At 39.4% G+C, this 27,979-nt stretch overlaps 1 protein-coding gene across 6 annotated transcripts in view; it reads left to right on the top strand.

Moving 5' to 3' along the window:
• cmah (cytidine monophospho-N-acetylneuraminic acid hydroxylase) overlaps positions 1-26,098 on the top strand; it is a 32,232-nt gene extending 6,134 nt beyond the window's left edge. For 3 of the 6 annotated variants that reach the window (XM_084345229.1, XM_084345230.1, XM_084345228.1), the window contains 15 exons: positions 1,414-1,747; positions 10,027-10,237; positions 10,326-10,417; positions 12,893-13,002; positions 13,272-13,462; positions 15,695-15,775; positions 15,876-15,942; positions 16,821-16,902; positions 16,979-17,116; positions 17,484-17,619; positions 17,764-17,907; positions 18,933-19,107; positions 20,217-20,333; positions 20,877-20,992; positions 21,162-26,098. In XM_084345229.1, coding sequence (XP_084201355.1) covers positions 10,032-10,237; positions 10,326-10,417; positions 12,893-13,002; positions 13,272-13,462; positions 15,695-15,775; positions 15,876-15,942; positions 16,821-16,902; positions 16,979-17,116; positions 17,484-17,619; positions 17,764-17,907; positions 18,933-19,107; positions 20,217-20,333; positions 20,877-20,992; positions 21,162-21,300 — 1,794 coding nt within the window. In that variant the 5' untranslated portion in view covers positions 1,414-1,747; positions 10,027-10,031 and the 3' untranslated portion in view covers positions 21,301-26,098. Of the gene's footprint in view, positions 1-1,413; positions 1,748-10,026; positions 10,238-10,325; positions 10,418-12,892; positions 13,003-13,271; positions 13,463-15,694; positions 15,776-15,875; positions 15,943-16,820; positions 16,903-16,978; positions 17,117-17,483; positions 17,620-17,763; positions 17,908-18,932; positions 19,108-20,044; positions 20,106-20,216; positions 20,334-20,876; positions 20,993-21,161 lie in introns of those variants that run through there. The other 3 variants (XM_084345232.1, XM_084345231.1, XM_084345233.1) reach the window with 2 other exon arrangements.
• Positions 26,099-27,979: the final 1,881 nt, after the last annotated feature.

Raw genomic sequence — 27,979 nt, 5'->3', positions numbered from 1 at the left:
TATAACTGAATTAATGCCTACATTTATTTTCAATGTTTTTAGTGCTTTTAAAGGTGCATTATTTAGTTTTTTGGGGAATAAATTCTAATCAGAATATAAAAATCCTCACTGATTGATTTTCATGCTTAAATAATCAAACTGTCTTCATTCTCATGTCTGAATATACAATAAACAAACCAAAGCACAACACAATTTCATACTGTTTTACTGTGTTTATATGTGGCGGACCCTGCCACCTCTCTAGCCTTAAACAGTGTTCTGTACGGGGACCTTATTTTCCTCTGAAGAAGGCTTATTTATTCAGCTGTGGAAATAATAAATGCTTCTCTTTGTATTTTAACCTTGTCAATATTTTAAATATTAGCTTTCTGAATAATTTTTTTCAAAAACTAACCTACATAGTGCACCTTTAATTTATTGAGACATGTAGCGCCACATTATGTAATAACGTCCCATTATGTAATAATGTAATACATTTTCACTTCATTATGTAATAACGCCGCATTTTGTAATAATCTGCCACATTTTGTAATAAAATTCTTGAACGCAATATGTAATAAACTTTGCCGCATTTTGTAATAAGTTCTTACATATTGCATCAGTAATTACAAAATACAGGTGTTGCACTTTTTTACCAAGAAAATGTAAGAATTTGGTGCATTATATAAAAAGCATTATACCATCAGAACGACATTGACTTCAAGCATGAATCGTAAATATGAATTCATTTTAAAAACTAGTTGGATGTTTCATTGGTCAAGTCTAAATCAAATATAACTGAGTTCATAGAGAATGTGTTTGAAAGCTCATAGAGACAAAAACTGCACTAAATGTGTGTTACTGGCACGAACATTATCGTTGCACTGAAATGTTGGAATACACGCATGCAATCTGGATTATGTTATGCAAATATTATAGGCTACGCGACAGAAAGCAGACAAAACACGAAAACGAATATGGAACAGAAAAAAACTTTATTCCAGCTCCATTTCTTTAATGCAACATTGATGTCCTTTCCTATAGTGGACTTTTCACTCTGACACTCCACTTGTTGTGTTCCGGCTTTGGTCGGAACACAATTTAATTTGATTTGTGTCTGATGGTTTGAGAGACAGACAGACAGAGAGAGAGAGAGAGAGAGAGAGAGAGAGAGAGAGAGAGAGAGAGAGAGAGAGAGCTTTGGTCGAGAGACATAGATAGTGAGCAAGCGCCGGCCTCGATAAAGCCGGTTGATCACATGAATAAAAAGTTATATTCCGATGGTTACATTCAGCACATATAGACACACACCGCAAAGAAACTACCATCGTCATCTTTGTAGCCTACAGTTAAAGTTTTATGAAGCAAACAATGAGCGAGAGATGAGGAGGTCTAGCTGGAATGCGTGCTGAATTATTAATTGTTTTGTTTTAGTTGACAGGTTGACACTTGTTCGCGGCGATGAGTCCCTCCTTCCATCAGGTGTTTCACAATTGGCGGTCGAGCAGATAGAGGTGTGTTCGCCCCAGGCTAAGTGTTCGGGGTCGGGTGTTGAGTTCAGGCGCAGGGCGTGTGCTCTCCTCATCTGGCAGACCTGCACACGGCGCGACTGCTCACACTGCGCTGAGGTGCGGGACGTTTTGTCGCAGGCAGCCTGCAAGCTATCACTTCTGTGGCTTTCTGAAGGAAACCTCGCTGCATCTGACAGCTCTGCTCAGTGACACCGGCTCCCGACATCTCTCTCGGGATAACACAGCATCTTTTGGAGGTGAGTCATCCTGTTGAGATGCTCTTAAAGTACGCGGGCAGGTGTGAGAGGGGAATTATATTATTAATATTTCCAACAGAGAAAATGTTTGAAAATGGATGATGTTGCTGTTATATCGGCACTGGACAGGAAACTGTGCTAAAAAAATAAGCGTGGCCCGCGATGAGAGACACACACACGGTGTGTATCAGGTGGATTCTCTAACCTGCAGCTCTCTCCAGCTCACTGTTTTAGACAGAAAGTCGGTTTCTGAAAACTGCATTTCAAGTTGGGTCCTCTGAAATAAAAGAAAAAATGAAGTGTGAATATGTTGTGTTGCTGTGTAAGTTACATTATTAATATTACAACAGTAATAACGTTATGTTATCAGTGTTAATACTGCGGCTAATTAAGCTTTTTTAGAAGCAGCTGAGCTAAAGCAAAACTAGCTCATTTTCTTTAGGCTACTCAAAAGTTAGCTAACTGGTAACATAGCTTAAAACTGGAGCAATTTCTTTTAAACTGTTATAATGAAGACGCTTATTATTAGCCGATTTTCTGCTGTCACACACAAAGAAGGCTAAATGGACCTGTTCAGAAGCTAACTTCACTGTTTAATTAAATCAAATAGTAGGCCTAAATCATTCTTCATTTGTAGTGTTCATTCCTCCGCTCTCTGTCGACCCTTCATCACATTAAAACGACAGTCTCGTTAACGGCTCTTTATTAAAGTGGCAGTGTTTGAGGGAGTGTGGAGCTCTAGTAGTTTTAGTACATCATGGAGCACAGAGCGGTCCGGTGAGGTGACAGGTGGGGGAACGAGCCCGCAGAGAGAGCGGTCTGCCCCGCGGCGGGCACCCACAGCCGGAGCGTCAACTAACGTCGTCACACAGTATATGATGAGCCTACTGTTCCGAGACGGTAATCTTATTTGTCTATCAGTGATGATGATAAATGATTTGAGGTTTGTGGAAGGTTAGAGTCACTATAGGCTCAGTAACAGCTGAGTGTCTTTGATATGATTTGCTTGAAATCTGCAGTTTTTTTCCTTAATTTATCCTTAATTCATCTTTTGAAGGTGAACAATGGAGTCTTAAATTCACTCTGTCAAGTCAAAGTCGATCGAAATGACCCAGATTATGATCTGTTTACACCATTCGATTCATAGATCACCAGATAAAATGTATAATAAAGTGTGAATGCATTTTTTGGCAGAGATGTTTTAATAATAATAATAATAATAATAATACTAATAATGATGATAATAATGATAATAATGGTGATGATGATAATAATTTTTACTTGCTATATATAGCACCTTTCATACATAGAAAGCAGCTCAAAGTTCTTAATAAAAAATAAGTAATTATAAAAACACAACATACATAAAAGTTTAAAAGCAGAAATTACCCGATCCCTCCCTTTCTCAGACCAGGTGAGTGTTAGGCCTACGCGTATGAAATTCACACTGTCAAGATAAATGGCCAGAAATACATATCGATAAAGGTAGTACAATGTTTTGTTTTGGTTTGAATGAATGCTGGCTTAATATTTTCTATTCCCTGAAACTGAGAAAAACTAAACTAACATCACCTCCATGAGTGTTTCGGGTTTTAGATAGTAGGAAACTCAAAATAGATTTAATTTCCTTATGGAAAACATGATCATATTATTTGATATAGATATAAATAGAAAAGAAAATAATCAAATCAAATTTAAAATTATTGAATTTATAGTCATAGTTATCAATGAAGAAGAAGAAATGAACCAGCTTCCTGACATTACTTAATCCAAGGCCTGACTTCACAGTCCGCAGAGAACTCATCTACAACCATAAAATACGAGAAACACATAATAAACCCTGCTTCAGTCATGATAGCTTACATTTAGGACTGATTAGTAATCTTATACAGGTCTTTCCTGTTAAACGAGGTAAACGGCTGCACTGCACAGTTTTCTTGAAAGTATTATCACCCATCTAGTTTGCAAAAGTGCATTACCCATGACACTTTTTGTCTGAATGAAATACATATGTTATGCACTGGACCATAATGTACAGTAATAGAATAGAAGTCTTCCCATCCATTCCACTATTTGTCATCAGGGGATTTTTCCAAGATATTTATTAATTAGGAATCCTAGATTTTGAAAAAGAGTGATTCATCTTACAATATTTAAAAAAATAATGTCAACCTTATGGTGGGTCAACCCTGGCCTGCAGGTCCCACTTTGAATGGCAAAGTGGGACCTGCAAACGTCTGTTTTGCATGAACAGGCTCATAAACAGGCTCAGTTCAGGTGAACTGCAAGAGGAAGCATGCACAGATACACTGGCCATATTTTGAATGGTAGCATAGACCTTTTCCACCAGCTATTGTTTTATTTTGGTGTTTCCTGTCAAAGCAGGCCCTTTTGTTCAGCTCCCTGACTCTCATCCTGCTGCACCCACCCTTGTGTTTTCACTCATCCATGCATTTAATCCAAGAAACTTACATCCAGAAAACATACCCCCCTAACATTGTGTTCTGGGATCCCAACATAGTTCATTAGTTTCTGGTTAGTTAGTGAGGTCATCTTTGTTTAGCCACATCAGGTCGTTGGTTGAACTGGCCCAGCCGAGTAAGCTGGTGCTTGCTGGAGAGGCCTATACTACTTAATTTTTTATGTGATGACCCTGGGTTGTCCATGCCGTGCCCGGCTGCATCACTGAAGATTAAAGGGTCTAGAGTGAGAGGTGTGGCTGCTCTTGACCTGTGTGAGGTTTGCTTTGTGTGTGTGATTTGTCATTAAGATATGGGGGGTTTGGTGGTGAGCTAAAGTAAAGCTTGTTTAACCCTTGTACCTTTTTGAGTGAGGCTAGTCATTTAGAAGCCATTGCTTGATCCTGCAGTATTTTGTATTGAGAGGATTTAAGTGTGGGTGACAGTGAATGCTTGTTTGTGCTTGTTAGCTGTAATTTGCCTTTGGCTCATAGTGAGGTTGCTCTGGACAGGAATTTCTGGCAAATGTATCATTGATTACTGAAAGCAGAGTTGGCAGATGCTGATCAGCGGTCCAAATGTTGTGTCTTTACTTTATCTTCTTCTATAGTTGTTAGTTAATAGTGGCATAACAATGAAAACAAAATTAAAATGTTGAGGAAATAAATGATTGTATTTATTTGGATCATGTTAAACTACAGCTAACTTGTAAATGCTTCAGGTTCCTCTAAACAGAGACTCTCAGTCCTGCTGGGTTTAGCCGCACTGTAATCTATGAGCTTCATGAGCTGTAGCTGCAGTTGAGGAGATTGCAACTACAGATTGAGGCAAAAGAACAAGATGCACAGCGTTAGCAGGAGCGTGAAAAAATGTGACTTGTACACAAGAGAGAACTCAAGCAGGTATTTAAAGGGTCAGGCAGGAAGTCAGTGGATGCTGATTCCAAATTTGATGGGAGATTAAATGTAAATTTAGTGATAAAGTCAAGCTGGTAAATCTTAAGAGTTGTACTTGTCACAAACTTTGGATAAAAGCACTGACTATGACAGTGTTAAAGCTTCTATTTGCGTGTCTATGAGCTTGTGCCAAACAGCTTATAAACAGCATTGGCTAGCAAACTAATTGATGTTGCAAGGTGTGCTGTAGGGGGATTTTGAATTTAACTGTTTATTAGTTAAAATGCTGTGATTGTACGGATAATTACCCACCTTCTATTGTACTGTATAGCCATACTGTATTGTGTAGAACTGCAGGAAATGCAATGAAAAATTCCTCACTTGTCTGGAGGAGATCCCCAAGTGGAGGCTACACCCTTGGTTGAAGTCCTATGCTGGAGGGACAAAGCCCCTCAAATGAAGTGGGTTATGTTGCTGCAGTTTAGCTTGTTTCCACTATCCCTTTTAATGATAGCCAAGGTTTTTAAAGACATTTTAGGGAAGTGTTGTAGCTGATGCCCTGTACAGGTCTGTACTGGATGAACAAGGTTAACAGATTTGTGATGCTTGGTGATTAATATCACGAAACCCACATGTAGTGGACTTCCTCATATTTTGTCCATTGTCATGTTTGGCCAATGCCAATGCTTAGTTACATCGGCTTCTTATTTCCTCTTGGAATTGATCCATTTGGAGGTGAGTCAGGTCTATTATGTTGTTGAATGTGAAGTACAGACAGGTGTGAGAGGGGAATCATTTACCACAAATAAAACATGCAGATGGATAATGTTGCTATCACATAGACGTTGTGTAGGAGTATGTAATAAAAATAAATGTATGACAATATATAATGGTGTCAGTTGGATCGCATCCACTTCTCTGGCTTTTGAAGTTGGGTCCTGTTGAAATATTTAAGTGTGTGTATACTGTGTTGGCAGTTTCTTGTCTACCACTCACTTTAAGTTACTGAATGAATATTACAGCAGTCGATGTACTGTTACGATTGATTTGAAGTAGTTAAACCCCTCCTTGAAGCCAAAGCTTAGCTAACTTCACTTGTTAAAAGTAGAAAGTAGCTTTAATTTGTTGGTTAATTAAACTTTAGTCAATAGTTATTTGATTAACAAACAGACATAAGGGCTTTATAAACCATTTATTAAGCATTTGTAAAGGTTTATAAACAACAGTTGGGAGTTAAGAATGGCCAGTATTCATTTAACTGTCTACAAAGTATTATAAACATCAGTTGCAACTTTACATGAAACAATTTCAATCTTTGTTTGTTAACAGTGGAAAAAAGTTAAAGGTGTTCTTGATTGAACATTCAGTCACTTAACATGGCATTCCATCTGCCCCTTCCATTGCATTCACGTCACAACACTGCTGTTGTTCAGATCACCTGCCCTGATAGTTTTTGCTAAGAGTAACACAAAAGACAGCTAATAAGACGGGCGCTGTGCTCTTGTTTTGATTCAACCATGAATCGATTTTTTTTTTGTATTGAAATGAAAAATGTCTTCAAACAAATCTTAGGACAAGCCACTACATTCTTTGTGTCATATTAAAAAAGAAGTGTGTTCAGTTTCCTTATTTTGTGAGAATTTATTTTGCCTAGAAAATGCAGAGCTTTAAGAACAAGAACAAGTCAACCTAAAGGAAACCATTAGTATAACCAAGAAACTTCATTGTCTGTATACCTCCGTTCTCAACTCTTTCTTAACAGAGTTACTACAAGCAAACCTGAAAGAAAATATAATTCCCTAAAACCTCAGAATATATGTAAGTCAGTACGAAACTATCCAAACTATCCACAACTGAGTTATATATAGAGGAACTGGAGAGCAGAAAAAACAACTGAAACAGGAGGAAACTTTATTCAGTGGCTAAATATTAACTACACCCCTGGTATTGTAGCCAGTCCAAATGTGTTAATTTTTACACACCTCCCAAAGGACTCAACGCCTCACACCAAACATTTACAGTAAGATTATAACTGTTGTCAAGTCATCACTAATACGACTGATCATAGAAATATTACAGTAATACTACAGGCAGCAGTGTGTCTCATCCTCTGGCTGCTTGGTACTTTGATCATGATGTGACACTACTCTATAGAGTATATAGGCGACAATATAATCTAGAATTAAATTATTTTAGTACAGCAGGGCGGGCTTGATAGAAAAAGGTGCAATTACAAATCTGTCTTCAGCACCACGGACAGCGGCATGGATTTATCGATACACAGCTAGGTTACTGATATTTCAGAGTCATGGTCAGGGCCATAGCATCTAACTTGGACAGATCTCAGTTAGATAAAGGATGGATGTGTCAGGCAGACTAGACTGACATATTCGATGAAACGTACTCTTTTCCCCTGCACTCTGTGAAAAATCGTATGTCAGTCTGAGTATCCATGATTTAACCCGTTAAGTGTGGTTTCTTCTTATTTTTTGCTCATGCCTCTTCATCATCTCCATTTGCAACTTTGTATCAGACACGTTTTCGATTAGAAGTGGCTATATTATCAAGAGTGGTATGAAAAACGTTGCTTTATTTGAAATTTTGTCGTGATGTGACACGACGTGATGTGACACGACATTGACGTGACACGGCGCAACGTGGCGTGACGCAACGCTTAGTCCTGTTGCTTCTATTTTATAATGTATTTTATCTCTGTTGCTGTTTGATTTCTGTGCGTCTTGTAATTGTTGCAACTTTTCTATGCTGCTGTCTTGGCCAGGCTTCCCTTGAAAAAGAGACCATTGTGTCTCAACGGGACCGACCTGGTTAAATAAAGGCAAATAAAAAATAAAAAAATAATAATGCAACGTGAAACGCCAGCCTTTATTGCCGCTAGGTCTTTAATATCAGTTTGGTGTGTCTGGTCATTTAGAGAGTCACAGGAGACTGGAGCCAATCCCAGCAGACATCCATTCACACCCACATCACACCTACGGGCATTTTAGAGTCATGTAACACTTGACTGTGGATAGAAATTGGAGATGCCAGTTAAGACAACGGGAGGAAACCAGAGCACCCAGAGACGGCAAATGCAGGCACAGAAATAACGTGCAAACTTCATACAGAAAGGCCAACAGGTTCGAACCTGGAAAGTGCCACTACAAGCTGTAAAATTAGATAGATAAGATTAGATAAATATATGAGAGGCAACTCAATCTCCTTTTTAGGTGGCTCATCTTCTCCTGGCCTTACAGACAAGTCCAAGAGTCCAATTATGTCTATCCTCTTATCTCATTTTAATGCATCTTACTGTAAACTGTTTGTATTATTCTATCTCTCCACACAGTTGATCTCTATGCCCTTTCTGGATGTGTGTGTTCACTTTGGGAGTGTTTGATAAAACTTTAACTTTGCATTTAATCCAGCATTCGTTTTCTACGCAGAGATATGATAACTCTAACCCTGAGTTAACTATTATTCCAGAACAGAGTCATTTTATGTTTTATTGTATGGCTGCACAAAAAGTGCTTTTCACAGCCATAGAGTAGTGATGGGAGCCCACTGGAGGCCCCTGTGCAGCAGCAGGATGTTTCATTTTTATTCAGTGGATCATCATTGATCATGATTTATTGGCCTTAGAAGTCTGTTTTGATTTTTCTATATGAGAATAGTGTTTTCTTGTGAGTATGGTGATAACGACACAATAGTAAATAAGTAATAACAGCAAAACCAAATTTTGATTTTCTTCATGTTTTATGGGCCATTTACATTCTTTGCAGAAAGGAGTGTGCACGATATTTAGGCTAGATGTATTATGTCAGATTCAGTGAAGGAAAACTGAAGATTATTGTGTCTCTAACAGGTTTTCATCAGGCAAATAGCCAAAATGACAAAGCACAAGGTGAAATAATATTATAAAACTGATTACATTTTGTTGATGTCACAATCAAACATAAGGACTATACAACAACACTTATAATATGACAGGCACTCATATCACTTCTGAAAAGGGATAGAACTGGTTAAATACTGAAAAACACATTCAAGTATGAGAAAGGACCTCTTACTTCCTTAACGTTAAGACCACTGGGGCTTTTGTACTGGTACTTTGGTCAGGCTGGGTCAAACCGCTGTGCTAATTTATGTTGAGCTGAGTTGCGTCTGAGATGGACCCTCTCTGGAGTGGGGCCAAAGTACGCCTGTCCGCCTGTTTTCTTGTTTCATCATTTTCACTTTCAGCTGGTGAAAAAGTTACTGCTGGGGAAAACCCAACATTTCCTGATTTTGCTGCTTCATAAAAAAGCTTTTAAGTAACGGGTGACTTTTACCACGAAGAATTTATCGAATGCATTTTTTAGCAGCTATTCTTTGATAATACTGTTGGAGGAAGAGTGTTTAAAGCCACTCCTTTGACCACTACTCAGGTTCCCAATCGACACTTTCAACTGGAACAACCCCTGGAGTCAGATTTCTGACTCTGGAAGTTGGACGCACTTCACCAACCATCGACACACCATATTGTTAACAACAGCTACTGTCTCTAACATGGCTAAAACTGGTTTTCCAACTTGTTGTACTGGACCGGAGTCAACTTGCGTTCCAACATCCGTGATAAATGACACAGACCGTTAAATACACACCCTCAACCACAAGCCCTGTTGTAATGAAGATGACACACTGGGCTGACGTGCTGAGCCCTGATCTTAACAAATGTGTTTTTGTTGACTAAAGAAAGACAAACATTTATCAAATTTCAAGACTATGTTGGAATTGGGGTGTTCACAGATGTGCAGAAATATAACCGACAGTAACATTTTATTATATCTCTAAAGCAGTGGTTTCCAGCCAGGGTGGTTACAACTTCTCTGTGCTAACGTTCTAGCTCCGTTTAATTTTTTAAATTTGATCTGGTGTCTAATTTCAGGTAAGATGACCTCTCAAACAGCACACGTGGTGCTGTCACTGGATGCTGAAGCAGTCGGCTTACTCAAAGACGGAATCAATTTCAAGAAAAATCCTGGGGAAGGTAAATGTTACATAATATACAAGAGCAGCGAAGGCTTTAAAGCATGCAAGAACCAATGCAAACACCAAGGAGGGTTATTCATCACAGACATCGAAGACCTGGATGGCAGGTGAGATCAATCTGACAGAAGCACACAAGTCATTACACTGTGTCAAACAAACTTTTCATTACAGCTGATCGGCTCTCTGTTCTCACAGGACAGTTAAATGCACCAAACACAACTGGAAGTTAAATGTATCAACAATGAGTTATGTGAATCCACCAGACAGCTTCTTGCAGGATGAGCTCGGTAAGTTCTGTCACTATTTATATTTTAATTGAAGATTTATAACAACTGGAGTGGAGTCGTTTTTATGTAGTCAAGCTTGTAAATAAGGTCAACTGTCCTCTGGGATTGCAGCAGCTGGCAGGTGTATTTCGACAGAATTATACAGTTCACACAGACGACACCTAAACAAATATTCACCACAGCGCCACTTTTTTTTTGGTCTGTCCTGCTGGCTGCAGTGCTGCGCCAGTGACTGCTGTGTCCCAAGCAAAGCCATCTTTTTTGTGACATCACAAGGAGTTTTGAGGAACACTGTCAAATCATGCTGGGATAACATAAGTCATCAGGTTTTACACAAACTTGTGGAGTCCATGCCAGCTCGAGTGCATGTGGTCATTAACACAAAAGAGGGTCAAACTAAATACCAGGATATTCTGAAAATTCTTTCAAAGATTCAATTTTAAAATCATATGATGTTATTATTTTAGGTAAAAAAGAAAAAACAGTGCAGTGTTTTGACTGGTGGTCTGTGACTTTAGTACTCTACTGCATCCACCCACTGCACCTTAAAGAAATAAAAAAAAATACATCTGCACACTGAATTCTGTGCGTCATTGTTCAACCAAGGTCATACCGTGTTAAGTTAATCCACCATAAAACATGGAACAGGGCAAGGCAAGGCAAGTTTATTTATATAGCACAGACACAGACACAAGGCAACTCAAAGTGCTTTACAGGCGCATAAAAGTTACATTAAAAGCATTTAAAATACATTAAAACAAAACATTAAAACAAGTTAAGAAATCTTTCCTACGCCAGCTTCCTGGTTTTTGCTGGATTTACCTCCCATTGTTCTACTTGTCACTTGTCCCAGTGCACTTTATATTTATAAATAAAAAACCTTCCTAATGCAATTATAAACATATTGAGTGTTGCTTCTATATATAGCATGTACTGTATATGGACGTCCATTAACCTCACAGGGAGATGACTGATGCTCTTATCATCATGACTGATCGGTCTACGTAGAGCATGCACACAATCACCTCTTAGTGAGTTTGGTCTGAGCCATTAGCCAGCACTCAATTATTTCATTCTGTTGTTGTTCTGTGCACTGTTGATGGCCAGAGGCTGCCTGTGGATACAGAGGCAAACAAGCACGACAAGGATCAAAGGCAAATCAGATTTCCAGCTTATGATAATGAACGCTAAACAGGCCAAATTGTACAGATTAGAAATGGCTGACAAAATGGTCTCTACAATTGAATTATACTGTAAGTATGCAGTCTCCTCTCTTTTTCTTTCCCATCTGTCACTCTCTGCTGCTCGCTCGCCCCTTTTCATCTTCACTTTAAGCTACAAAAGGTTAGTGGATATAGAGTGGCCACCCACTTTGTGGCTAAAGTAATGCATGTTTGTTGCCTTGTTTCAACATCTGGATCATTAGAAATAATAACTAACGATAGTGATAGCAATCAAACACAATGACTTAATGCCCCTGAAAACTTCTATATTTAACATCTATGTATTACAACATGTATGAATAAATAAGCAACAATCAAATGTAAAGTTCTGAAAAAAAAATCATCCTTAAGAGATATCTATTCAGAGTTTAACACTCCGAAACTCAGCTAATCTGCTTCATCAGGACTGATCGGGCAGGTCGGATAAGATTCCAGTGACGGTGACCTGAGATAAATTAAGACGAGAAGTTGTATTCAGTTTATTGTTTTACAGCCCAGAAACATAAATGTAGCTTTTTATGATAACCCTTTACACGCTTCCTGCTCAATAACAAAGACAACAATAACAATAAAAAGACTGTTAAGGTTTGGCAAAAGGACCTAAATGCAAGACTCCAGGCAGGTAGAAAAGGCAAGCTTCCAGATAACAAAAACAGGCAGTCAATGAAGGCTGAAGAAGCAGGCTGAAAGCTGAAATCCTCTTTCTAATGTTTGACTACCGATGCCATTGCTGCACATGCTTACTGCAGCATTTTAATAAAAAGGTAAACATGTCAATACAGAAATAGATGACTAAATAGACAGAAACACTAATCATGACAGAAAAAATACAGTATAAAAAAATATATATATATTTTCCTTTTGGATGAAAGCCTGTAGGGCTAACACGGGCAAACCTGTTTCGGTGTTGCACCTGTCAACTGCAGACAGTAACTGCTGCTGATATGTAGATACCATGCGGAGATAAGAAGGAGATAAGACATTACTTAATGTTTGTCAAAGAGCTCACAGCTCTAAATGTAATATTTTAAAATGAAACCCCTGTCATGATGTGTAATTTTTGTTTGTGAGAGAGCTGGGATAAAAACCTGGACTAACTCATGCTGTGGTTGATTTATGCTGAGAAGTCTGTTCAGCTCAATGTGAGTGGAGCAGTGAGTCAAAATAATTTGACCATGTTGTTTTCTCTATTCAGAACAATGTAACTGACTTAATCAAATCCTGATGAGAATGGATGTTATGTGTCACACAGAGGTAGAGATTTTGGAAGATGGGGGGCTTCAGTTGGTCGAGTTGAACCCCATCGACCCCTGGTTGGCTGACCCACGAGAGCCTCTGGATCTCCAGGATGGAGAAGTCAAGGTTTGTATCCTGCTGTTCACATACTTTTTACACCATAACACACAATAATTCCAGAGTTTTTAGAGTTTAGTAAAAGTTAAAGTTTATATTTTGACACTTTTTAGTTTAGTTGTGTGGAGACTGTAGCAGAAAACTCACTTGTACATTTAATGATATTGTACACGATTTTTGTTAAATAAAGGTTTATTCATCTGTAATGCAGAGTGACAACACTGAATCATCATGGTAATAATGTGAGAGCTACCACAAATTATGAACTTCCCTCCCAGGTGACATACTTGACCCACGCCTGCATGGAGCTGCAGCTGGGACAGAGGCGGTTCATGTTCGACCCGTGGTTGAAGGGTCCTGCGTTTGCCAGAGGCTGGTGGCTTTTACACGAGCCTCCAGAAGACTCCCTGGACAGACTGTGTGCTGCAGATCTCATTTACATCAGCCATATGCACTCTGACCACCTCAGGTAAACTCTGTCAATGTCTTTAAATAGATACTTTTGCCCCATTTTATACAAAACATGCACAGAAAGAGATTTAACGCATGTAATGTTCACTTTATTTCTCACCTAATGTATCACTCACTCATTATAATCGTATCTCCTAAAGCAAAAAAGAAATTAAACAATAAAACTCAGTTTTGAGTTTCTGGTTGTTGTCTTCAGATCAGTCTATGAAAAACATTCTTTTAGTGGTCATTAAATAAGGTTTCAATGGCAAAAACAACCTTTAAATAAATAATACACAATTCATAGAAAATAATAGTTTCTATCTTCATGTAAATTGTTATTGGAATTGTAACACTGAGAGGAACTTAAAACTAGAATTAAATTATTCGTACAGTATGTGTTCACATACTGTAAGAGGCTCATTCTGAGGCAATTTTACAGATTCCATGTCTCCAAAGTTTTAAGCCTCAGGACCGAGCTGCTGATCGCATTATGGGTTATGTGGGTTATGCTCCAAAAGAACTAAGTTTGTACTACATGTGGACGGGCAGGAGTGTTTATAGCTGGGAGTAAAGGTGGATGATACTCCAGCACCCTGAATCCTTTCTCACCTCCACACAGTTGACCAATCCCAGCATGAAGTGGATGTGAATGTCAGCTCTTTAGTTTTTTTGAAAGTTACAGAAATGGTGGGACACAGACCCTCACCCGACTCGAGTGCGCCTTCTGGCACCTTTAGGCCCTTTGCATTATTCTCACACATGGTTTCACATAAGCAACTTCAATTATATAATTGCCCCTTGCATGCATCTTGAAATTTGAAACATAATAAGACAATGGCTATGGAGTACAAACTTGTACAAAATATACATCATAAGAACAGGTGTGCAAAAACTGCAGTGAATAATACATGAAATGTATGTTTGAAGACAGTATGAACAGATAGTGGTTCAGTATTGTGTTCACCTGTCACACAGAGGAGAGCAAAGAATGATTCCCTACTAAAGTATTCATTGTAATTCTAATAAATTGAATAATATCAGAATGAAGATAAACAAATACATATTCCCGAGTTTTGTTTTTCTTTTGTGTCAGTCAAAACATGGTATGGGTATGCTGATGTACTTATTTGTATGTGCGTACAACATGTCAGGGCTATGTGGTGAATCAAGCTGGTGCAACAGATGCAAATGAAATGCAAATAGAAAGGTTTCATGAAGGGAGACCAGTTTATCAGCTGTGAAGGCACAAATACTGAAAGGCAAACAGCTCAGCTGTACATACTGATAACTGAAGCACTGTACTTATGTACTATATTGAGGTTCTTGTACTTTACTTGAGTATTTCCAATATCTGCTACTCTATACTTCCACTACATTTTGGAGGCAAATATAGGCCTTTTGGTCTACAATGTTCATTTGATAACTTTACTAAATTTGCAATTGCATGCTCAATCAGAACCGAAGTAGCCATTTTTAAATCAATTTATTTTATCTGCAATCTGACTGAGTAATTACACTTACTACGATCATCAAATATATGCTGCTATCGGATCTGATAATCATTCGATGGGATAATATACAACATAAACATACATGTATGATGTATACATTTCTTTAACTTGTACTCTTGATACATAGTACATTTATTGCCAGAAATTGACATTTAATACTTAAGTACAGTTAATATCATACACTTTTACTTAAGTACTATTTATTTATTTATTCATTTATTTATGTTAAACATAAAAACAAGAAAAGGGGAAAAAAATTAGGGAAAAGTTTAAGTGGATGTCAAGGGTTGTATGTGTCTTCACACTCATTCATTTTTCTCAAATGCAAATGCTGCATAACATTGTTCATAAGGGCAGAATAAGCTGGAGACTGTGTTTGCTTTCAGTTTATTAATATCCATCTATGTGCTAGAAGGGTTACAAATGTTATCAGGTTACATTGATATCTGGTGAACATGAGATCAGACACTTTTGACTCCAAAGACTGCCATCAGTGGATTAGGATCAACAGGTTTGTCCAGGATGTCTGATAGCGACCATCCTTAAAGCAGTGCCAGAACATATTGGCTAGTAAAATTGGTAACTGTCCACATTGGTCACATGCTGGATTGATATTTGGATACATTCTGCAAAGCTTTTCTATAAAAAGTGTATTCTGTGCAGTATTTTGACCTGCAGAAGTCCATGTCGAGCACGGACCGAGGAGGAATGCCTCACCTGTCATGTATTTTTTCTAGTTACCCCACACTGAAGGTCTTGTCAGAGAGGAGGCCAGACATGCCCATCTATGTTGGCGACACATCGAGACCGGTCTTTTGGTTAGTAGAGTGATGGAGCTGAAAACGTCCATTTTTATTGTGTGTTAAGTTACTGTTAATCTATCATTCAAATGCAAATCTCTCTGTCTTGATGCAAAAGGTATTTGGAGCAAAGCCAAATCAAGCTGACCAACATCAAAATTGTTCCTTTTGGTGTCTGGCAAAAAGTAAGTCACTGCCGCTCACATCTGGGCAGGCCTTAAAGGATAAGTACCGTTTTTTACAACCTGGACCTTATTTCTGGCAAAACATATGGTCATTTACTCACCCAGATAACTTTGGTGTCATTCGGCGTCGTTCAGACGAAATTAGATCCAGTGTAGCGGCGATATATCCATATAATGGGAGAGACGGGGCAGCGACACACAGCCTCTATATAACGCATTATCTGCCACGAAACTAGTTCATTTCATCAATATTTTGTTATGAAATGCTAGCGCTATTAGCCTCTGAGTCCGGGCTCGTCTATTGTCAACATCCGGGGTCTGTAGGTTGATCTACTACCTCTGACCTGGAAGATGTCGTCTCTGAGCTGCGCGCGCACCCGCGACAGCGCGGCTTGTTTACCTGTAGCTGCTACTGCTAGTTTGACCCCGGATGTTGATAACGGACGAGCCCGGACTCAGAGGGGAATAGCGCTAGCATATCGTGACAAAATATTGATGAAATTAACTAGTTTCGTGGCAGATAATGCGTTATATAGAGGCTGTGTATCGCTGCCCCGTCTCTCCCATTATATGGATATATCGCCGCTACACTGGATCTAATTTCGTCCGAACGACGCCGAATGACACCAAAGTTATCTGGGTGAGTAAATGACCATATGTTTTGCCAGAAATAAGGTCCAGGTTGTAAAAAACGGTACTTATCCTTTAATTTTGACATTATAAAGTATTAGGAATTATGCCATTGTGAAATGAGAATACTTTGAAAAGGATATTTTGAAATATAAACTGCTATAAATAAATCAAAATGAGAAAATCCTGCTAAAGTGAGAATAACAACACTGTAACTAGTCACTACACTGTCCCTTTGTCTCTATCAGATTGATGAACACCTGAGATTCATGATCCTGATGGATGGTGTACATCCCGAAATGGACACCTGCATCATTGTTGAATATAAAGGTGCATGCTTTTCAATGACTTTCAAATTTTAAATACCATCACTGGAGTTGCAGAGTAACAACATACATATTTCCAGGTCACATGATCCTGAACACTGTGGACTGCACCAGGCCAAACGGGGGCAGACTACCACAGAATGTGGACTTAATGATGAGTGACTTTGCCGGGGGGGCATCAGGATTCCCCATGACCTTCTGTGGAGGGAAGTACACTGGTGAGGCTCACTTCAGTGGTCAGGGATTTCATCTCTCTTCAACCCAGAGAATAATGAGAGTAATTTTAGTCAAGGTAACAGTGTACTTCATTTGGTTGCCTGCAGCTATAACTTCCAGGAGGGAGTCAGACTGAGGAAGGTAGTCGGCGACCGTGACTAAATATAACGTGAATAAAATTAAAACATAACCTCGATCGGGATCATTTGTGTCTGAGTCACCTAGATAGATTTTGGTGGTTGTTTAGCAGTTAAGACAACAACTCCCATGATCCCACGCCACTTACATCTTCTGTTGTGATTGACCCCTGTTGGCAGAAATTACATACTGTGTATTTAAATGTTGCTGATGTCATCTGTCTGTACCCAGATTCCTGGAAGGCAGGCTTTATCAAGACTGAAAGGAAGAAGCTGCTGAATTACAAAGCTCAGCATGTGAAGTCCCTGCAGCCTAGGATCTTCTGTCCGTTCGCTGGCTATTTTGTGGAGGCTCATCCATCAGACAGGTAGAGTTTGTATACACAGTATATACAGATAAACATTTTATCTTGGAAAATAATCTACCATAAAAATGTAAAAAAAACCTGGCTGAGTGCTACTCTTGGGTCCTTCTAAACGTGTGTCTGTCTCTCTACTGTGTATGTGTACAGATACATTAAGGATACAAATACTAAAAACAGTCCACAGGACCTCAATGCACAAATCACTAAGCTTGCACCAGAAATCATGACATGGACGCCCAAACCAGGCAGTGTGCTGGACCTCGGCCTCGCACTGAGAGACCCCACTAACAGGTTAAAAAAACACCTCAAACTGTGTGTGTGTGTGTGTGTTTTGTCCCATGTCTGACAATGGGAAAGGAAACAGGCTGTTTTCTCAATCAGGACAATACAAGACATCACAAGATTTTAAACACAACAGGGTAGTGTTCAAACAGGATGATGGGCTTGGCACATCATTTCTGTCGGTTATAATAACATTGTATCATCACCACGATGAAGAAACACAAGTAGTCAGATCAGACAGCTTTGTTAGCCATCCATTTTCCTCCATTCTTGTGCCACTAGCTCACTAATAGCTTTAGCAATTTATCTGCCTCAACCTGTGGAAGACTCCAGTCATGCACAGCAGACAGGTAGAGGTAGACAGACAGGTAGCCTGTGCAGTCTTGTCCTGAATGAGACAATTGGATGGGATCATTAGAGGCCACTGATACTAGATTTTCTTCTTCTGTCCCAGCATTATTGATTGCTGTTGGGATGTTCAGAAATTTTCTACAAATATAACAACAAAATATTTTAAAAATAACCTACCAACCCTAGCTTTAACTGCATGATAGGTGCTGCAGAATTAGTTTAGTCTAGGACAGCTTCAACTAGCAACAGCAGGTCAAACTTGCATGAGACAGTTTTCATTTTAGACAAGAAAATCAACATTTGCTGGCTCAAAATGTGAAACTGCTTTTGTCTTGCTCTGTCTAAGCTCAATGCATTGTTTCAAAAATTACTTTTCAAAAATACAGTATTTAAATTATGAATGGCCATTGTATCACTGTAAACTGCAAAAAAAATGCTATGTGAGAATGCAAAAGCTTGACAGCAACAGTAAGTAAAGCATGCTGGGCTTAGTCAAAGGTCACTTAACTTGGTGAGTGCAATGTTATTAATACCAACCACGAATGATGGACAAACTACATTAAAAAGAGACCCAAATTATAATAAACCGGATTCATCATTTAAAGTGCAAATGTGAATCGTTGTAAGATCTAAATGTAATGTTATTTGTGTGAATATTTCCTTTATTACATTACCAAACATAGTGAGGCCATCACAAATCCTCCAGCCACTGCAAAAATCTACAAGGACAGTTGGGATTTCGCCTTCTATGTGGACGAACAGAACCGCGCCATCAGCTCTGAGATATTTAAACACCAAAGCTGGATCCAGTTTTATTACACCTGGGCAGGCTTTCAAAACTACAACCTTGTTGTGCGGGTAAATATACTTGACAAGAAAGAGCCTCTCTTCTTCTGTGGCAGACCCTTTTGGCTCCTCCTTTGCTTCAACCTTCTGATCGCTGTAGCATATAAATTACCTTTCCAAGTCCGTTTCCAGTCGGTGACCTGGCACTCTCATCTCTCGTCTACCCTCTACATCCATCTACTTTAAAGGCTGTAAAGATTGAAAGAAAGGCTGTCATATTGTACAGTCACTTAGCTTTTAAGGTCTTGGGTTGGGTTCTCAAGCGCTTCGACTTCTCAACTTTTTAGGAAGGCGTTGGTGATGTCACTCTTCTTCTTTTTCTCGAAAGAAGTGATGATGACATTAACCATCATTTTCGCCTCCCAAGGATTGTCATGCACCCACATCGTCCTTGCTCTAGTGCTGATAGCTGGAGCCGAGACAGCAGGGACAGCAGCCTTTCTGAGCTCATCGTCCATGCAAAGTAGCTTAGCTTAGCTTAGTGTATTAGCATGTCAGTCACTGACAGTCACTAGTTAACACTAAGCATAAAGTACAGCTGAGACTGGTAGGAATGTCATTATTTCGGCAGTTATTTGGTCACAAAAGTTTTGGACCAATTGAAATGTTGACCTTATTGTGGGGCTACAGGAAAAGTCTGCAGGTCACCACAGTTCTGACCCAGATAGTGAGATTCACCTGCCATAAGCAGGCCATAGCATGGCCAGATGTAAGCCAAGACCAAACCAAATGAACCAGAACTGGCCCAATTCTGTGCCACAGCTCGTTCTATTCTGATACTAGAATGGCATGGCCAGGGACGGACCTGCCCAAGTGCCATCATTCCACATGGTATGTGGGCCAAACAAAATTGCGATCTCTATCATGTCTCCATAAACAAAACAATTTAAGATAGCTCATTTTGACAATAAATCTACATTCAGATTTGTGCTCTGCTTTGTTTCCTCAGCACCTCTTTGCTTTGCTTCCACCTTTGAGTGATCTTCCCCGGCTGCTCTCTGTTCTCCTGGGTATTCAATTTATTATGATGTGAAAACTTTCTGCACTCTTCCTTTCTTTCTGGTGGTAACTTACAAGCGGATATTTAATGAAGTATAAATGTCCTAATGTGTGTACTCAAGGTCATTGAGACAGATGACAACTTTGAAACACATCCTGATGGCTACAACTACTTGGTGGACTTTCTAGATCTGTCGTTCCCCACCAAGAGGCCTGACAGAGAGCACTCCTACATAGAGGTGAGACATTGTCAGCAACAACAACACACAGACGTATAACAGGGCTGTTGGAAATACTCGAATGCAACTACTACTCAGTTGTTTTTTTCCACAAAACAAACGGTTTCACTGTACACGTGTCATATGGTGGCCAGATGGTAGTGGTATAACAATGACCTTTACACTGGGTTCTGTAACTATTGGACCGTAAGTTTTAAAAAACAGAATTATTTTATTTTATTTAGATTCTGTGGGTACAAATAAGTCTGTCCATATAAGCCACAGTAATGTGCACCAACATAGATTTCAAGCCATTTTGAATTTTGTCCAAATCAGTTTTTTTTTCGACACTAGCAGTTAGAACTAAACAGAGAACACTAATAACCACTGCTTGACAGGCTGGTTCTTAAAAAAAAAAATCTCTCTACAGGTTGCGTGCCAGCTTGCATCAAAAATGTGTGTCACTCAATTTTGAAAACTTTCCAAAGTAGCAACATGCCTTGAGGAAGCTATGCAAAGAATCTAAGCCATGACTGAGCATGTTTCTTGGTTTGTTTCCTAAAGATAAAAAACAGGATTGGGGTGATGAGATACGTGGTGCTGAACGGCCTACTCTGGGATGACCTGTACATCGGCTTCCAGAACCGCATAAGCAGAGACCCGGATATCTACCACCACAAGTACACACACTTTATATCATATATCAAAGTCTCATATATATAAAAATAGGGTGGCAACCTTAGTGACAACACAATGCTGAGAGATTGAACACATTGTTTACTGTTACTTTGATTCATGGTGATACCCACTTATTGTAAATGTACAATAATCTGTCCTGTTGGTGTCCAGGTTCTGGAACCACTTCCAGATAGAGCTCCCTGTTCGCAGGCCAGACTGGGATCAGTTCCTGCAGCAGGAGGGTCCCATCCAGGAGCCTGGCACACCAGAAGAGGAGCCAGGCCAATGGAGCTACTGTGTAATGTTATGAATATGGATGATTCCTGTGTGAAGATCAAGTAACTGTTTAACTGAAACAGTGATGGTTACTGAATGGATGTTTAATTTATAACTTTCATTCCAGTCCCTTTTGGTCTGGTCTGACCAATAGTTGGTGGTGGGTACCCAATTTAGCAAGATATGTGTGTGTAACTGCGAATCAGTTTGCAGCCTTCATGACTGCTCATGTCACAGAAAAAAACATTACAAACAAACAATTCTTTTTCACAACATAAATACAGCATTGTGAATTTACAGGGGCAACAAATAGCACAAGAAATGTCAGGACGCCATTTCTGCCATTTCCATTTCTGTCTCTAACACACTCACACAAACAGTGCTGTTCACACTACATAAGTTTATGTAACTACATTATGTTAAGTTACTGCTGATTTATGGCAGTATAGGCAATGCAAGTTGGCTGCATTGGCCGGTACCTCATTCAAAAAGCTCTGACTGTTATTGAAGAAAGGAACCCACCACCACCCCTAGCAAATACTGTGAGATGGCAGAAAATGTTGCAGCTTCTACAGTTGAGAAATGGAAAGTGGACGGGCTTGGTGTTGAAGAGGTGAATCCCAGGTGTTACAACCCAGCTCGTTAAGGGAAGGCAGCAACATAAAACCAGGTGTTAAGGTTGTGATTTAAATAATTTATTCGCCACAATTTATCAAAGGAGAAACAATACAACAACTGAGGACGCCCGAACGGGGTAAAAGGCCGGTGGATGCTGCTCAAACCGACAAAATAAATATAACCAAAAGAGACTCTGACTCCAGAGTTATGTCTAGATAAAACAGACCAACAGAGAAAAAAATGAAACCCACACTGACTTAGTCAGGCAATGGCGATAAAACAGAAAATACAAAGCGAACGGCACTCCTGAATCCTAGTGAAACTAACAAAAGTAAGCGTCTAACGTATGGTCTCGATAGCGAGAGTCTAGCCCTGGCCCAGTACCCCGACACAAGCCACAGTCCACAGCACACAGAACACAATTGTTCAACAAAGCGAGGCGAGCTGGCCACCGGGATCAGTCGCCACGACTGACAAGCCGACGGACCATTTGAAAACTCCAGTCCCTGTTTGTCGCCCCCGGATTGGCGCACCGGCACCCGGCGGAGCCGCACCAATCAGGGCCGGCACCGGCAGCAGAGACGAGGGAGGTGTCTGATCCGGGGCCGGAGAATGACTGAGGAGGAGAGGGAGAACAAGACGAGAGACAAGGCACACACACACACACACACATACACATGCAGGGCCGTAACACCAGGTCAACGTTTTCTGTTTACACATGATTGGTCTAACCAGCGTGTCTGTCTTTACTCACCTTGCAAATGAAATAAGGGATGAGATTACCAAGCAAACCCAAGCATCCAGATACATCATTATTCTTGTGGATGGAAGGACTGACCGCGCAACTCTGGAGAGAGAAAAGAAAAATGTGCCCGTCATGAAATTGTCAGGAGTAGGGAGCACCACAACTTAAGGGATCCAAGAGCATGTCCAGTCAGCTTGGACTTAGATGAGTATGCCTGAATGAAGAGGACATCTTGTTGAATGAGTGTGGTGTGCCAGTGTCGACTTAGATTGCTGGCAGGGGATCCATTTGAAGCTACAGAGTGATACAACACCTACAGCACTGGATAGGGTTTGATGATTGATCATAACAGAATAGAACTAAACTCATCGGAGGCCAATTTACCAGCTGTGCGTTGAATGAATTAGAAGTGACCAGGATGTAAAAACCTGCAATGCTGCAAAAGTGAGAGGCTGGATTAATGAAGTTTAGTCTCAGAAGTAACCTTTCTTACATAGGCCTCAACAATGATGTAAGACCTAGCTGCCACAGCTCACACTTACCTTCCAGATGGATGGTATTATGTGTAGACAGACAGGAGAAATAACCTCAAAACAGACACATCTGTTGTGCATGGTATGCATGAAAAGCTCATGTGCACCACAAAAACAAGATGGTGTTGGAATAGCAGAGGTTGCAGTAAAGAACTGGTTAAAAAGTGGACAAAGACAAAGGCACCCAACAACAAAACAGTATTGGACAAGAGCAAATCGCTTTAAATAAGCTGCACCAACGGCAACAGGGGGCTCAGAGTATGACTGACCGTTAAACCCATTTATGAGCTCCACTCAAGTAGCAATCTAATGTGTTGTTACTTCAATTAAATGATGATGTAGGCTTCAAAATCAAGGCTAGCTAGCTAAAATGTATTGCCAACTTGCTGACACCGTTCCCTAATGAGCCAAGACATTTTAGAGTCTGCCCTGTTAGCATTAATGTTTCTTATGATAAGCAAATTAATGATACTTGTTTGGTGACGGTGAGCTAAATATCTGTTTGCGTCCTCTAACAAAGCCCTTATTAGCTTTTTGCAGTCCAAGGCTAAGTTTGGGTGGGTAAGCCCTGCATGCTTTATAGAAGAGGAGCGTCGTCTTATTCACCTGGTCAACACCAAGCCAGTCTTTTTTCTATTTTTCACCTGTAGAAGCTGCAACTTTCTTTTCCGTCTCATTTGCTGGGAGTGGTGTTGGTGATGGATTAAGGTAGCTTTCTTTGCCACACATGGAACTTTTTTAATGAGGAACTGGTCCATCGCAGAAAAAAAATCATTCACAGCCTTTTTAGCCGAAATCTTCACATCACAATCCAACATGGCTGCACAAGCTCAGCTGCACTTCAAGGCTGTAAATCACATAATTTCAAATCAATCTTATACTTTGATACAAGAAATGCTCTGTTGATTGCTTCTCTTAATGAACTTACACACTAATAGACACACAGCTGTAGACCACCAGAGTCTCGTTGGTTTTGATGAAACTGATCTTCCGGTGATTGTTGTTGCACTATGTGATGAAGCTCTCCATCAGTCCTCTGTGCTCCAGTGGAGACTGGACAGATTCACTGTGATCCTACATGTCCATATAGTGATAACTTCTGTTTGTTACACTTTTATTTAATTCTTCATAGCTTTCACTACATAGTGTAAACTGGAAAAAGTTTACACTGTACCTGCTGCTTTCAGTAAGAAAAGTTGTAGAAGTCACATAGAACAATTGCATAAGCTTGCTTTATGTTCTAATTGATTGTAAAAGTCAATAAGTAAGTGGTGAGAACCAATGACGGCTTGGAGCTGTTCAGTCTGCATTATTTACAGTAAATCAGCTGACACTTGAAAGAACACTAGAATGGTTCTTTCAAACAGAATGTGAAAGAAGCTTTAACGTTATGACTTATATGTATTGTGTTGAAAAGCATGCTCAGCATGTCCAGACTGCTAGCTGCACGAGCTAACGGCAGCTACAGTTGGACAGTAGCAGTTACTCTGGTGATATGCTGCCACCCATTTGTTTTGAGTATGAATACAGGAGGTGGCCAATTCTGACATGTTGCACCTTTAAGTTTAACAGTGAACAGAAGAACCTCAAAACTTCTCCATGTACAGTTATGTACTATTCAGTTATCCTAAATAAGTCCAATGTTCACCTTGTACACTCCGTTGCCAGTTTATCAGGTAAGAAGAGCTCAAACTAGTCCAGTTAAATGTATCACTACTACAGGAAATTCTGTATTCAAGATGCAGTATAGAAACAGCTGTCAGTATGATGTAATACAATTCAACAGCATCACAAACTACATCCTCCAAAATAAATAGCTATTCTTTGGTGGGATTTATTGAAAGTTTGTTGTATTATACTACATTAGTTTTAGCTAGGTGTACCTATACCAGCTGGCAGCTGGGGGCAACATTAAAATGAATGTGTCTGTCTTATTTTTAATTTGTAACCCTGTTTGTGGCTCTGCTGTATTTGGATTTTGTATCAGTATGCATACATGTCCATATTTCAGAATTTTATTTGAGCATACAGCAGGGGTGACCTCAGAAGTGTTCCCTGGAAATGATACTAAACTAAACTGAAACGCTTCTCTGGGACAATACTGCAATGCATGTTGGAATTCCTGGTGCAAAGCCCTCGTGAATCAGATGAAGGAGCTTTACTTTATGCTGCATGTAGAACATTATTAAAAAAATCTAAACATTTCTATATGTATTTGATGTCATCTAAGAAGTGCACTTAATACAGTCACCCCTCATAAAGTATGAGGGCGACAATAGTGAAGGATCACAGTATATGATTGTTCAATACTGTATCAGTTGTGTGTTAATCTTTACTCATTTATTTCTCAATTATCATTAACAATCAATAGATAGACTGTCAAGTGATAAAACGCAGACCGTGGAATTTTTGTGTTGGTCTAGTGTTTATCTTTCTAAATGAATGTAATGTAATTAAATGTATTATAATGCTTTGGTGTGTGGATTTACTCAGTAATACACGTTTCGTTAAAGCTGCATCAATTGTTTGAGGTTTTTTGGCCACTTGGGGGCCAGGTTGTACGTTGACTGGGTGAACAACTTAGCTAACAGTTGCTTATATACAATCCATTAGACAGAGGACAACATTAGCACTTATTTAGAGTCATGTTTAAGAGAACTGACACCTTACGGCACATTCTAGCACCTTTTTTAAAGCTGGAGTGAATATACCAGCATCATATGAAACTTGACGATCCTAGGCATCTATCGATACCAACCACACCATGCTAGCTTGTCAGGGAGGGCGCTAAACAGCATTCCAAATTGAAGCTGAATATTGTCGAGGGAAAATATGAATCTTTTCTTGTTCTGTGTTTTATATTTGCACGAGCTGTTGAGGACTTTGTTGAAAACTACCGACACTTATAAATGAATGAATAAAAAAATTTAACACTTTTACATTTAATGTCTCAATTATTTAATGGTGTATTTATTTATGGTGAGAATTGAATTTTCTTCATGTTAACAACGCACGTCCCATTTTACGTTGACTGCCATTTTATTCTCAAAAATGGGATTGTCCCATATTATAAGGGCCAGGTGGCTCTAACCCTACTGGTGTGTCTGTCTTCCCAAACACCTCTAGATGGACTCTGGGACCTCTCATCATCCATATGCTTCCAAACACACCAGACAGCAGCAATAGATATTACAGGTGTAAGACAATAAACTTGCTTCAGATTTAGACCTGTGAGCTAAATTATGTTAATTTCTCTTGAAATTGTTGTTGTTTCAGAAAGATGTGAAGTCCATCACTGTTCCAGCGTCTGTTTTGGAAAAAATGTGTACAGTATTCAATAGATTTTAGAGCCCATTTGAATTGTGCCATGAATTACATGTTTGTAGATTCAAAAGATAATTTTGCAAGAAAGGGTTAGGGTTAGTCAAGAAAGTTGCAGTTATACATAGTTTAGTGTGAAATCTGTTAAGGGGCAATTAACAAGTGAACCCAAATTCAAATAACACCAGGGCGCCAGAAAATCAGTTTAAGGTCATTCATTGCAGGAAAATTGAGAGAAGATGGGGCAGAGGTCCAGGGTGGTGGGTTCTCGACTGATGGTTGGGTCCAAAGCAGTGTGGCAGGTAGGTGAATAAGGAGCAAGTTAATTGATGACTTAGCAGCACTAATCTGTACGTCCATATTGAGCGTTTTGTGCTTGAGGACCATAGTAGTGTCTAGTGAGTGCCTCTTCAAATCAAATCAATTTTAATTATATTTTATTTGGCATGCGCATTAACATGCAAATGCCAAATTTCAACTCCCATTTATAAATGGACATAGAAACTCCATAAAACAACTCCACTGGTCTTTGAACCTCTCACTGATATAAAACCAAGAGTCATTAGCTCGTCACACGTGCTCATCAGCAGCGGAAGCTCAAAAATCATCAAAGTTCAGAGCAGAAATTAGATTTAGTTTATATCTCATCAGAGTTTAAAATGTGCTTTTCTTTTACAGCAGACATTTTGACTTTTCATTGCAAGAAAAGCACATGCGCATGTAACTCATCACACGATGGCTAAGACGTCCATGTTGGACATGTGGACGTCTTAGCCATCGTGTGATGTAACCACGAGTCTGGAATCAAACAGTCTTTTGTAACAACCTGTAGGACAAACAATTATGATTTCAACATGTTAAGCATGTTCACCAGTGGTAAACTAGATCAGTGTATCACCATTTGCTAATTAGCACAACACAAAATAGAGAATGTCATTAGGTTTAAGGGTACAGGCCAAAGTACAGGACTAATTAAAACCTTGACCTGATGATGGAGCGAGGAAAACAGTCAGAGAATGGCAGTCCATCAAATAGTTGTGAAATCTTACCCAAATGCACAAATGTCGACCTCTAGAGGAAAAGTCATGCAATCAAGAAAGTCACTGGGATAAATTGTCTGGGCTTCATGCATAATTTTACCAACATTTCATGGACATCCAGCCAGTAGTTGTTGAGATAGATGTCAGACTGGCGTTGCCTTCCGATGCTGCTAGAATGGCTAAAAACAAACACTGGGAGCTGGAAAGAAAATGATGAAGACACTAAATATAAATAATAAAACTGAGCCTCAAAAAGGTTGGAGTTGACATGCAATCACGTCAAACAACCTGAAAGAATAATGTTCACATGTAATGCACATTCTCACAAATATTTAACCCTTTTTTTACACTCTGCTCACTTTAGCATCTTCACAGTGCTCACTCTGCTTTCTGTTTCGAGAAGGGACGCCTTATTATTCACTCTGAATAGCTAACTTCTCAAAAACACAGCACTTA

The sequence above is a fragment of the Pagrus pagrus genome (assembly GCF_965226575.1).
Source record: "Pagrus pagrus genome assembly, chromosome: 23".
NCBI lineage: Eukaryota > Metazoa > Chordata > Actinopteri > Spariformes > Sparidae > Pagrus > Pagrus pagrus.
Note: the sequence above shows the minus strand (reverse complement) of the source record. Positions and strands in the feature narration are given on the sequence as shown.